Source organism: Aulonocara stuartgranti, assembly GCF_965226115.1.
Source record: "Aulonocara stuartgranti genome assembly, chromosome: 20".
Classification (NCBI taxonomy): domain Eukaryota; kingdom Metazoa; phylum Chordata; class Actinopteri; order Cichliformes; family Cichlidae; genus Aulonocara; species Aulonocara stuartgranti.
This window is the reverse complement of record NC_138956.1, coordinates 36,211,717-36,225,146: the sequence shown is the minus strand read 5'-3', so window position 1 is coordinate 36,225,146 and position 13,430 is coordinate 36,211,717. Positions and strand designations below refer to the sequence as shown.

Sequence of the window (13,430 nt, the reverse complement as noted above, 5' to 3'; positions counted from 1 at the left end):
GCCGATCCAGGAGAGAAGGACAACCGCTGCCTAAGCAGAAACCCGTAATGATCCCATATGTGTCAGGAGTATTCAAACAGTTGAGAAGACACTGTGTCTCTGTGGCTTTTAAACCCCAAAACATGTTTCGTCAAAAATGGGTCCACCCCAAAGATCAGGTCCCCCGACACAAACAGAGTAACAGAGTGTGAGCTGTTAAGTGCCAGGATGTATCGGGGAAACCAAATAACCTCTGGCTTAGAGGATGGTACAACACTGAAGAGCCACCTCGTCAAGCCAGGACTCTGCAGTCTATTCACACCTACAGGCCAGTGGACACTCTTTCTTTTTTTTTTTTTTTTTTTTTTTTTTTTTTTTATAAATGACATCAGAAACAGCAGTATGCGACATTACGTGATGGCAGAGCTTCAGTTCATCCTTTGTCATTTTTTTTTTTTTTTTTTTTTTTTTTTAATAAATAGGACAGGGGGAATGAATGAGAGAGAGAGGGGGAGAGAAAGAAAGAAACCCCAAGGGGAGAAGAGACGGTGAGAAGGGGGGGGAAGAGAGCCAAAAAAAAAAAAAAAAAAAAAAACTCCTGGGTCACCTGTATGGAGAAAAAACAAACAAACAAACAAACAAACAAACAGAGGAGACAGCAAACAACAAAGAGCAACATAATAATAGAGAAAACAAAGCACCATCACAATAAACTAGCTAGTCATAGATATCAGTATTTACTAAGTAATAAACGATATTGTGCAGCACGCAAGATAGACAGCGCACAGTGTGCTTTGAGGCAGCAGCCAAGAAAGCTTTAGTCCGCGTCTGTGAATACCCATGTGTGCATACCTGTGTGGATCAGCATGCTTGCATTCCAAAGGTTTCTCCATGTAATGATCTGCTAGGGAGTGTGGGGGGGCCACAGCCCCGTCCTCCAGGGTGGACACTCTTTCAAGGATGAGGATGTAACATCCTGGACAGGGAGGAACGCTGGTTTGAGGGCGGAGTCAAGGAGGCCATTTACGTAAAAAGGGAAAGACCATCTCTGAATCGAGGAGGGGGCCTAAGGGTCCATCTGTCACCATCTTACAATGCTGTGATTGCAGCCATTCCCCAACTCTCTGTGAATGGGACTCATGACCATTGATCAATGGTCATGACAATTTGCATATTAATGATCAAGCAACTGTTCTCCCAGCCCATTGTTCCTCAGTGGGCTGGTTTCAGTCATTATGCAAATGTACTGTTTATAAGATTTGGGGAAACCTGCAGTCAGCTGAGACTGAAGAAGTCACCTGGATGATGACGAAACGTTTCTCCCACAAAACGCTACGTCCAGGTGACCAGAACCAACATTTGGAGATTTGGAAATTTCAGTGAGTGCTGAAAGGAGAAACATCTCCAACAGCTCCATGTAGACATGTTTCTCAGGAAGGCCTTCATGTTTGAGCAGGACGATGATAAAAAGCAGACTGCATCTATTCCAGCAGCACAGCTTCACAGGAGAAGAGATCTCAGATGGTAGGCGAAACATCTTCAAGCAACTTAAAGAAGTCCAGATGCTTTTCTTTCCAAGCTCTTTAGACTACGATGAGCTGGATGACTGAGAACATAGATATACTCTTAAGTATTTGGATATACATGATGGATAATATTTGATAATATCCTTTTGGGGAAAATAAGTTAATGAGCCTGCTGCCTTCTCGTTTCCACACTCCTGAGGAACAGAGGCACATGTAAGAACACTCAAAATGTGGCAGGCTTACACTCACTGAACTTGCTAGCTGGACAGGGAGTGTCTCTCAACGATCCAGCGTGGAGGAGAGCTCAGCTACACTACAATGTAGTGATGATCAGCTGATCAGCAGCAGGTGTGTGAGAGGGAAACCGGGGACACAAGCACAACACATAACCATGATACACCCCAGCAACATATAAACAAGTCCAAAAATGCTCGTGGACCCTGGGTCATCAGATGTTAGAGATACAATAATGTTGCTGCTGTAAATCAACATTTTGTTATGTTTGAAATATCAATGTAATCTGTTTCTCAATGTATTTTCTTTAAAATAGAATAATCCATAATCATTTGGACATACATATTAGATAGTTTTTAGTGAAATATAAGCCCTCCAGAAAGGCAGGAAAAGCCCTGTAACTTACTTTAAAACGAAACATGTCTCTAAAACGGTGGCCAGAGCTACAGACCCATGACACCCTCGCCCAGTTAGCTAGCAGCTAATAACCGTGTCCTTTGTGAGTTCGTTCCCGGCTCGTAACCAGCCCGCATTGCCTAATGATCATGATGTGACTCACAGCATGAATTTAGCACCAATAATTAGCATGCTTTTATTTATTGTAGAAACACAATTCCTCTGAATACATGTAAACGAAAGTGCTCTTTTGGCTTACAAAGAAATATGGACACAGACTTTTTGATCTGCTGCCCTCTGGCAGACGGTACAGAAGCCTGCAGACCAGGACCCCCCGACATAGGAACAGTTTCTTTCCCCTCGCCATCTCCCTTCTTAACAGTTGACCTGTCACACTGCTCCCACTGCCAGACTGCAACTGCACCTTATGCACATTCTGTAGTATTCATTCCACCTCATTCATTTCTGTATTTTATGTATATAAGTTTAGATTAGTTATTTATAGTTGGTTTACACAGCTTTGTCTATGTATGTGTATGCATGTGTAATGTATATATAGACACGTGTGTGTGTGTGTGTGTGTGTGTGTGTGTGTGTGTGTGTGTGTGTGTGTGTGTGTGTGTGTGTGTGTGTGATTTGCTTGAGAGCCACCATCTACTGGAACCAAATTCCTTGTATGTGTCTGCACATATACTTGGCCAATAAACACGATTCTGATTCTGATTCTGATTCTCACAGTCACAGGAAGCTCATTAGTGATGAGAAAGTGGAGAGTAATGAGGCACTTGTGAAATAACTATCGACAAGTGCTTTAAGTTTTGCGCTACATGAATAAAACTGAATTGATGTAAAACATGAAACACAATGAAAGAAAATTAAACTTCAGAGTAAAACAGGAAGTAACTAGAAGATAACACTGTTAAGGCTACCGCTGAACACCTGAATAGCTCATTTAAGTAATGGAAAAATGTCCTAGCTAACATATAATATATATTCACTATTTAATAACTAAGAAAAGGGAATCTGACTCATTATCACGTCTTGGGCCATCTTTGGGTTATAGTCTTTTCATTCTTTGTGTTTATTAAGTGAAGTTAGCGAGTTTCTCTGTGTGTTCCTGCTAAAACTGTAATTTATCTTAGAACGAACTGTATCTTCCTGTTTCTAACTGCATTTCAGTTTCAACTGATGATGGCGAAACCAGTAATTTGTGTTGTAAACACTGTCACCAGAGTTCCTCAAGGTGATGGATGTAAGTGTGAAAAGCATCAACTCAGTTAAAATTCCCATTCCCACTCACGACGAGGGGCAGGGATACCTGAGTAAGTAGAGGAAGGTTGGGGGTTTGAATCCACTGAATGGCAACCCTGAGGTGCCCACTGGCTGCCCAACTTTCAGATTCTCTCACAGATTCTAACGCTATATTTTATTATTATTTTATTTCATTATTATTTTAATATTTTATTACAGTTTATTTATTTATTCATTTAACTAAAAAGTTATTTTGAATGTATTTTTTTATCACCACATTATTTATCCAATTTCCATTTTTCCCTTCTATTCTCATCTCTATTGCTGTTTCGTCATCATCCAGGTGACGTCTTCAGTCTCAGCTGACTGCAGGTTTCCCCAATCTTATAAACAGTACATTTGAACAATGACTGAAACCAGCCCACTGAAGGAACAATGAGTCATGAGGTTAGTTTCTTGATTATTAATATGCAAATTGTTAGTCTTTAACCTCTCTATTTTTGGTTTCTACGCCGCCCATGTCACCTCTACTTGCAGCCCGCATGATGACGTGAAGAAATATTTTAAAAAATTATTAAAAAATTATTTAACATGAAGGCAACAGGCAGAGTGTTACGGCATAGCCCTAAAGCATGCAGCCTGATGGGCAGTGTAGTCCGTGCTGCAGGGAGAATGGACTGTCATACCCGTGATGTGTCTGTGAGCGAGGAGGGAGAGAAAGGAAAAGTACGAGCTGTCACGGAGCAGAAACGGGAGCTGGAAGCATGTAAATATAATAATAACCACTGCAGCCAAGAAGAGAGCCTGACGAGCCCAGTTGTAAGTAAGCTGTTAAGACTCGACTGTACACTGTGTTCGTGTTTTCCTCTGAAACAATACGTTTCGTTGCAGCAGCCTTTCAACGCCTCTCTCTGTCTCTCGCTAGCAAAGTTGACCCAGACAACAAAGTAGTTGATTTCAACTCTTGGCTCTTGACGGAGGCGATCGCACTTTCTCCCTCTCCCTTATCTTTCCTGATTGGCTTCTCATGTCCTTTGTATAGTCTCGCTTATTCTCTAACCCTAAGAGAGTCTCCCAGACTTGTTCTCTAAAAACCTGAAGAAGAATTATGGATTTGATCAACGGGTCCCTTAACGAAACGGACACCCTCCTGGGCTTGGGAGAGCCTTATTGTCCTGTGGAGATGTTTGCTGTCGGATACTTGATGGTCCGTTGCATTGTGTGTCTGGCGACACTCTCGGTGGAGGACACTGAATGACATCTACCAATTCGGAACTACGGTAACAGAGTTTTGGCTGATTGGAGCTGGATCGGACCTGGCTTATCAAAGAACAAGAAGCAGCTACAGATGTTCAAAACCCCACAAGGCTGCCCGACATGATTGGTAAATGGTAAATGGCCTGTATTTGTATAGCGCTTTACTTAGTCCCTAAGGATCCCAAAGCACTTTACACTACATCCAGTCATCCACCCATTCACACACTGGTGATGGCAGCTACATTGCAGCCACAGCCACCCTGGGGCGCACTGACAGAGGCGAGGCTGCCGGACACTGGCGCCACCGGGCCCTCTGACCACCACCAGTAGGCAACGGGTGAAGTGTCTTGCCCAAGGACACAACGACCGAGACTGTCCAAGCCGGGGCTTGAACCGGCAACCGTCCGATTACAAGGCGAACTCCCAACTCTTGAGTCACAATCGCCCCATTGATGATGTCACGGCTGTGTGTACTCAAGACTGAGTTTGTTGAACACAATATGGATAAGATCTTGGAGAAGAACAACGGGAATTGAGAGACCTGGTGAACAGTGACGGAAATTAGACCAACTGTAAAATTGGAAGCAGTTTCTTTGCACTAACCAAAACAACTACCATCTTCATCTCATGCGGGCCCCCCAGCGCCAGCTGGATGCTCAAGGCAAAAGGTGAAGGGAACAACAAAATTCTCCTTTAGATAACAAAACTGTATTGTGACTCTCTCCCCTCTCATTCAAGGCCACCCGAGTGGACCGAAAAGTGTTGGCTTTTGCCTAACTGAGTGAAGGGACACTTTATCTCGATTGAACATGGAACACACCCCCTCCGAACGCCTTTTAATGCTCATGTCTTCTGTGTTGTGAGTTTTCCCCCCTTAATAATAAACACCAGAAACTGCATTTATTTTTACTTTATCTTTATCTAATATTTAAATTTGTTTGATGATCTGAAGCAAAATGTGCAAAAAAATGAGGAAATGGTGAACAGAGTTTCACACCACTGTATACGACAACACCAGCATCAACAGTGAAACGCAGAGAACAGAGAGACACAATCAGAGACACGGGGAAGATAAAAATTACAACGAGCACTACAGATAAAATCAAATGTGTGAACACAAGATGTTACAAGCACTGAACTCATCAACATATTGTAAAAAGAACCAGAGACTCAGTATCATGAAAACTGGATGAAAATACAATAAACACAAAAATTAAGATTAATAACAATGAAAACAACTAAATAGAAACGATCGTAATGCAAACATGCATTTGGACGCAGTGTTTGGAGTGAGAGAACCGCTTCCCCGCTCATCCAGGACACTTCTTCAGGCTCCGAAAGTGTGACGTCCAGATGAATAGAACTAACTTTCCAGCTCGAAACAGAATCTCAAACTTGAAAATATTAAATACGTTTTCCAAAGTCAAAAACACGACTAATACCCAAAATGAGAAACTCTGAAATAAAATCTTTCTTTTTTCTGTTTGTAAAATCATCGGTCTGGGCTTCACATCACAAACGAGTAGCTAAAAACAGCTGTTCCACTTAAAATGTTTGATGTTTAACTTCATGTAGCATCAACTCTGACACCTTTTAAACTGATATAGTCACAAACATTAGACGGTAAAAAAATCCTAATAATTTTGAAAAGAACAAAGAATGAAAACTCTTCACAGGCTACTCTTGACTTTTCGAGCTTCCTTCTTTGTTTGCTTCTCATCCTTGTAGAAAACCTCCCCACCTGACTGCATCCTCCAGCTCAGGCTGATGTCTCCATCGACTCTCTGGTCCTTCAGCTTCTGTTTAAGCTGCAACACAAAAAACATGTTTGCCTGAATGTCACTCAGAAAAACGTCTCCAGCTATATCCTACATATTTTACTCAGCTGATTTGAAGGGATCATATTAATTAGAATTTAAATATAATTTACACTGAATATACTGCTGTCTTTTTGTGGGCAGTGACATCACAGGCACATAAATCACTTCACTGGAGGGCGATTTGAGGCATGCACTGTGTTCAGCACACACCCCACACAGTTTGGCTGAGCAATCATGGCGGCTACTCTAGAGGTGGAAAACTCCTGTAGGTGGCACCAGTGGAGCAATAGATATCCATGTCATACTGCATCTGTGTGCCAGGAGCAGGGAGGAAAGCCCTCCACAGGGTTATTACCACCACTCGGTGCTCTCTACCCGCCCACGCAGACTATTGTCCTTCCCACCCTGAACCTCTGCCAAACTTCTCAGGACATTAAACACAAAGATAAATAGATTAAAAATGACAGTAGTTATAGCTTTTGGTTAAAAACTAAGTGCTGGTGGAAGTTTGCAGTTGTTTAAATAAAGAGTGCATGCAACAAATGTCCATGTGAAATGTGTTGTGTTATCTTTGTTTTTTTTTCCAACAGAATTGTTGTGATATTTTGATACCATGGTAGCATTTACAGGATATTGTTTTGTAGTGAAAACTGTTACTCAATAAGGCCCATTTACTAGTTGTTTTTCTCTTTCTCTGTGACCCAAGAATTGATGTGTAAGAATCACAGGCTGGTACCCCAAGGTCGAAAATACCACAGAGACGAGACCACTTCCTTACTCCCATCCTCCCTTCCTTATCCTTTAGAAAAGAGCTTGTTAAAGGCCAGGTGGTTTGTTTCAGAATTCACTAATGAAAGAACTCTGTATTCTATGTCTAGGAGTGTATTTTGCTGGGATGATCATAAATTGTAGCTGAAGAGATAAACTACACAAAGGATACTTCTTTGCTCAGAAGGCAGGAAGACGTTTCCTTATTTGGTCTGTACCGGTTTGAACTGAGAACATGCTGACACACGAACCTTTTTCCTCTATATAAGCTGTTGTATACTTAATAAACCTTTGAGTTGATTGTGGGAGAGCAATCTGAACAGTCTGTGTCACTTTGTTCTCCTAACTGCTCCCGGCGCTGTAACTAACCTGCTGAACGGCATACCTGAGTGTTACTTTGAATAATTAGGAGTCTTATAAGGAAAGGACAAAACTCTGCTTATCGCTCACGCCACGGAGGAAACCCGGGATGGAAATTTCCTTCAAGAATATTTACTGGTTACTTGTATGTTTGAGCTGGTTTTTCAAAGTTTTTCACTTTGTCGATCATAAAACTGGTTTTGGACATTTTTCAGTTGGGTGTCTACACCACATGTGTAGTTGTAGTTTTGTTTCCAAAATTCAAAACCCAACAGAGTGCTGAAAAAGATGAAAAGGAAACACAAAGTAAAAATCTAAATGATCTGCCTGTTTCAGCACGTCTTCCATCACAGCAGGGTCACTCAGGTCCACACTGGAGTTTTTCACCAGTCCCAGTCTCACTACATGCTTGCTGCGAGCACGTACTTCTGTAAATGAAAGAAAATAATGGTTAGGGTTAGCCGAAGAGAGAGCACACGCTGCTGTTTTTTCACTGAAAGGTGCTATCATCTCCAAACTGTACAAAAGTGGGCATGAAACTCTACATGCACAAAGCCTAATTTACATCATGGAGCCCTGCTCCCCAAAGATGACATAGATGTAACACTGTGAAGCTGGGTTTTAGAAATAAGTAGTTAAAGCTTTTAAAACATGTTTAATGCCCTTTTCTGTCAGCACAGGACCTGACATTACCAGGTTAGCTGGTCGCTGCTAAAAGTCTTACATTAGTTTATATTAGCTAACTAATAGTAACAGGAAAAGTCTTTTGCTTGTCCAAATTAGTTTTATGTAAAGAACCGAGGATAAACTGCCCACTTTCACTCTGTTTCATAAGCAGTCAGTGGGTTTTTTTGTCGTTTGGCTAGCTGCACTGAAACTGGAGATCCAGCTGTTAGCTGCAATGTTCGGGTTTGCAAAGCACTTTATGAATGAGGACTGTGTGGAGGAGAGCCTTGGAGCCAGTTTACAACAGCACAGGTTACTACATGCACATCACACCACAAACATAACTGTGTTTCTTGATTTTTAGTTAGCTAAAGTAAACTAATGCAAGTCTACTGACTGCAACCAAACAGCCAACCCTGTGATGTCACGTTACGTACTGACAGAAGATGGTGCTAGACATGGTTTTAACTTTATGCAGCTGAGCGACAGTTGAATCTGTGTCAGTGTTTGATAGATAGATAGATAGATAGATAGATAGATAGATAGATAGATAGATAGATAGATAGATAGATAGATAGATAGATAGATAGATAGATAGATAGATTCATGCACACTTTAAAGGTTTCACTTCCTGGTATTTTGTTACATTTTTCAATGCAGCCTCCAGAACAGTTACTGTACAGGTTTGTCATTTTTGCACAAACAGAGGCACAACAGCGCTGCCCTGTCTCTGAAAAGTCGAGCTAAATGACAATACTGACGGGATAGCATAGGCTAGCTTACCTCTGTAGCAAACAAATGCTCTCTTATAATCACAGTTCCAATCTGCCCATTTTCCTTCCTTTCCAAAGTATGCTGCCACACACATCTCCTTGTGAAAATTGTTGTTTGGTTCTTTTGTATCCCAGTATCTAAACGAGGAGCTGGATCCATCTATCCACTTCCAGGAGTCTCTGAAAAGGCCGATCCAGGCTTTTTTCCCTTTGGGTATCAGCTCCTTTATCTTCTGGTTCTCTGACATGTTTCTCACACTGGCCAGGTCGGTGTAATTAGCTCTGCAGAAGCTCTGGGCGTCCGTCCATGTCATCATGTTTTTGATGAAGACAAATGTCACATCTGACTCTGAAAGAGATAGAAACAATAAACATGAAGGCAAATAGAAGCAGAGTCAGGAAAGAAATCACAGAAAAACCCTGTATGTTTGAATGGTTCTGTATTATTTAAAGTCCTCACCTGCGATGTAAATGCAGACTGCATTACGGACGGCATCACAGTCTCTGTCATTCCATAATCCGCTGTCAAACATCTCTGCACAACATTCAGTGCCTTTATAGTTATTCGGTTCCTCAGGTGACCAATTTCTGAGCTCAGGTTCTCCATCTTTGTAGAAACCCGTGTCGTCCATCGACCACCTCCAGCTGTTCACGTCGTTGTACAAGCCGATCCAGGCTCGCTGTGTTTCATGTGTTTCATTGGGCAAAGGTGTGACATAAAGAACATGAACTCAACCGTTGGCCCAATAATACAAAGTAAATTTTAGCTCTAAGGACTTAAAAGATTTAAAATGCACGAACAAAAAGTATTTTTCTCACACGAAATACAGAATTTTACTTTACAGGCACCTTCTGATTTTCACATTACAAATTTCATGTGGATACCTTGAGCATCATCTGCATCTTATATAATTATTAAAAACGATGTTAAGGAGATATTTACATTGCTGTATTCTGAGTATTTCATTTTTTCCAAGTCTGCCATGTTGTTCAGAGTCTTCACATCCTCCATGCTTTCTATTGCAGCCAGGTCTGTGTAATACTGTCTGCAGTGCTGCTGTGCTTCAGTCCAGTTCTTCTGCTCATAAACAAAATGGTACTGACGCTGAGCACTTGAGGAAACGGCCCACAGCCCTGACACAGATGTGAATATTAATTACATGGTGAAAAACAAGCAAAACTAGTCTCTCATCCATTTCAGTCTGCTCGGTCGTGTTGATTATTTAATCTGTACAGCGATTAAAGAATGGTGTGTAGTTAAAATATTATTTATAGTTGTGAAAGTCACCAGATGAAAAAAATAATAAAGCTATTTATTTATTGTTAACTAATATTAAGAAAAATAGATTAAAATACTTGCCTGAAACCGCTTTGATGAACAGAAGAAACTTTTCCATCCTCGTCTGTTGCCTGTTTCACGTATGACAGTAAACATGGAGCTGCAAAGTAATAAGGAGGAAATAATTTGGATCAGATTTGCATGTCATAAAGGGGTAAATGAACTCATTGCCTCAGTCGTTATTTAAATGGAGAGAGGGGGGGGGGGAGTTTCAATAGTAACCAGAGTATATGTTGCATGTTCTAGTTTTATATGGGTCGTCTTTTTTACACGTGACTTCAAGCTTATGTCCCAGTGGCAGCTGGGTCACAAACTGGGCTTAGCATGACTGTGTAGCATTGAGAATTTATACCCAACAGCCTGTGCTGTTCATGTTCTAGAATAAGATCTTCATGAAAACATCACTTTCTCTTGGGTCTTGATTAGAGTGAAGACTTAACACTGGTTAGGCTCCAGGGGACTTTCTGCTTGTTGTAAAGCATTCTTGAGTTTGGGAATGGATGGCCTGGAGGACGTGTTACTATCCATCCATCCATCTTCATCCGCTTTATCCAAGGCCGTGTCAACACCAAGGCGTTCCCAGGCCAGCCGAGAGATATAATCTCTCCAGCGTGTCCTGGGTCTGCCCCGGGGCCTCCTCCTGTGTTACTATGTGTTACTACCACTGGCGCCACTGGGCCCGGTGGCGCCAGTGTCCGGCAGCCTCGCCTCTGTCAGTGCGCCCCAGGGTGGCTGTGGCTACAATGTAGCTGCCATCACCAGTGTGTGAATGTGTGTGTGAATGTGTGGATGACTGGATATGTAAAGCGCTTTGGGGTCCTTAGGGACTAGTAAAGCGCTATATAAATACAGGCCATTTACCATTTACTATGTAAATAAAAAGATGCAGCACCGGTGCTCACACGTTTACTTTAATCTTAAATTGTGTGTGAGGCTAAGCCGGTGAGGAGAACACCAGGTCTTTATTGGCACAACCCATAAGATGTCATCTGTGCACAATGTTCTTCTTCTGCTGTCTGGTTTTCCACCTTTCCAATTTCTGAACTCAGCCTCACTATTTTCATAAACAGCTGTAAACCTACAGCTGTTTACATCATCATACAGTCCAGTCCAGGATCGCAGCCAGCAGGTGAAACTTTGATCATACTCTCATGAGCCTGTCCTGTCAGTGATTACTCCATGTGTCCAATGAAGACGTGACGTGTACGAGTGTCAAAAATATGTTTCAGTTAAACAGAGAGAGTGAATTCACATCGCTGTCTGTTATCAGATTTGCTCAAGTCCACCATGTCAGGGTCTTCACATCCTCCATGTTTTCTATGGTGGCCAGCTCCAATGCAGCGGCGATGACCAGAACAAGTTTCTCCATCCTTGTTTGTTCTGCTCGTATCTGTCACTGCACACACTCAGATAATAAAATAACTCAGGAGGTTATACATGAACACGTTAATGTTTACATCATGCAAAGTTATTAAAAGGAGAATATTTGCTTGTGAGGTTATTTCGTGTCATATAACTGATACTGGAGACGCTGTTGGCTGGATGATGTAACCGTGGAGCTTTACTGATGCTGTTGGGATGTGATGAAGTTTCCTGAATGAACATAAAGGAAATGTGTAAGGAGTGATCATAAGGCAGCGATGTCTGTATGTGGATACCTGCTGCCAGCTCCATCACAAAGCTGCACATTCAGTGTCATTTAAGAGAAACAGGAGAGAGCAGCGTCAGACTGCCAGCAGCTGAAAGATCAATGTTTGAATTTTGTTCTTGTTTTCACATATGGCAAATTTTATATTACTGTAAGTAATTCTCTCCTTCAGCTGCATAAATGAACTAAAGTGGCTGTTGATGTAATTAAGGCATCAATTTAATCTTTTTTTAACTGATACTAGTAAGAGGAGACGTTACAGTTATAGGTCATAATTCTGGGCTCTTGGGAAAATTAACCCCAAAAACCAAAAGGTTTGACCAAAACCACCCTTGCCATAGAGTAGGCTGAAAATTAATATCCAGCATATTCCAGTTGTTGGATGTTTGTAAGTCTCGATCCAGCATCATCCAACCATCCAGTGCCCGGGTGTGGTGAGCGGCTATGGAAGGATTATCTCCAGCAGTGTGAGGCCAGGTAAAGACATCTGTGGCCTGTGATGAGATGAAAACTTCCCATGCCAAGGCTGTATGGAGGAAACACTCACACCTCTCTGCAACTTTCCCCAGACACCTCCACATTTCCACCTTTTCCTAGCCTGTCTGCTTTGGTGAGGGACAAACCTGACAGACACACTCTGCACAAGGTCAAATAAACAAGGGTTGACACCCGCTGTGTGGAGCAGGGTGCGTGCTGTATTATAGATTACACATCAGAGGAGAACTAGAACAGCGACACAGGAGGAGCGACACATCCTCCTGCTTTAAAGGAAAGGACTTGTTTCATACACTTTTTTGTGACAACAATCAAAATTCATCAAAAAATTTTCTCCCATTCTTTGTTTTCCTTTTATTTATCAGCACAGGTTATGCTGCTGTCACACGTACAGTTACTCAATGTTACTAGGTCAGTCCAGCAAGCCAACTTTCAGAATCGATCCTCATCCCATCATGAAGCTGATGGATACAAAGAAACTGAAAGTAATATTTATCACATTTCACGGGATCCACACAAGGATTTAATGAAAAAAATGACTAAAGAGGCAAAAAATAATGAAAACAGATGAGGATAGCAGGTAAACAAAATCAAATGAAAACAGCACAAAACTCCACAATAGTTGAAACAGTTAAGATCAGTAAAAGAATCAAAAGATAAAAGGGACAAATCCTCAGCCAAAGACACTAGTGACAGACTTAAACTGAACGTGAGCCTTTATTACAGCAAAGCAAAATACAGACAAAAGCAAAGGGTGACAATGACGAAACTAGCAAAACCTAAACTGGAAGAAACCTAAAAACAAGCACAAAGAAACTAAAGACCTGAGACATGGAACAAGGTGTCGCGATCCTGGGTCTTTTGATGTTTATGGTTTATGTTTAAGTTCATTAGGTTATCTAACTTCATTTGTTTATT

The 13,430-nt window shown here is 41.6% G+C and overlaps 1 protein-coding gene across 1 annotated transcript; it reads right to left on the bottom strand.

Annotated features, from left to right (window-relative positions):
- Positions 1–5,570: 5,570 nt before the first annotated feature.
- LOC309697030 (lymphocyte antigen 75-like) lies at positions 5,571–12,524 on the bottom strand. Its single transcript, XM_082518662.1, has 7 exons — positions 12,348–12,524; positions 10,391–10,469; positions 9,974–10,164; positions 9,491–9,710; positions 9,041–9,379; positions 7,919–8,019; positions 5,571–6,451 (listed from the first exon to the last, which is right to left on the bottom strand). Exons 2-7 carry the CDS (start codon positions 10,425–10,427, stop codon positions 6,314–6,316), a joined length of 1,026 nt encoding a protein of 341 aa, XP_082374788.1. The 5' UTR covers positions 10,428–10,469; positions 12,348–12,524; the 3' UTR covers positions 5,571–6,313.
- Positions 12,525–13,430: the final 906 nt, after the last annotated feature.

Excerpts from the sequence above, each read along its gene's own strand:
- LOC309697030 (XM_082518662.1), bottom strand. The coding sequence starts at position 10,427 with ATGGAAAAGTTTCTTCTGTTCATCAAAGCGGTTTCAG. Across the intron at positions 10,165-10,390 it reads GTTCATCAAAGCGGTTTCAG|GGCTGTGGGCCGTTTCCTCA; the intron begins GCAAGTATTTTA and ends CATCTGTGTCAG. Across the intron at positions 9,711-9,973 it reads AATACTCAGAATACAGCAAT|CGAGCCTGGATCGGCTTGTA; the intron begins GTAAATATCTCC and ends CATGAAACACAG.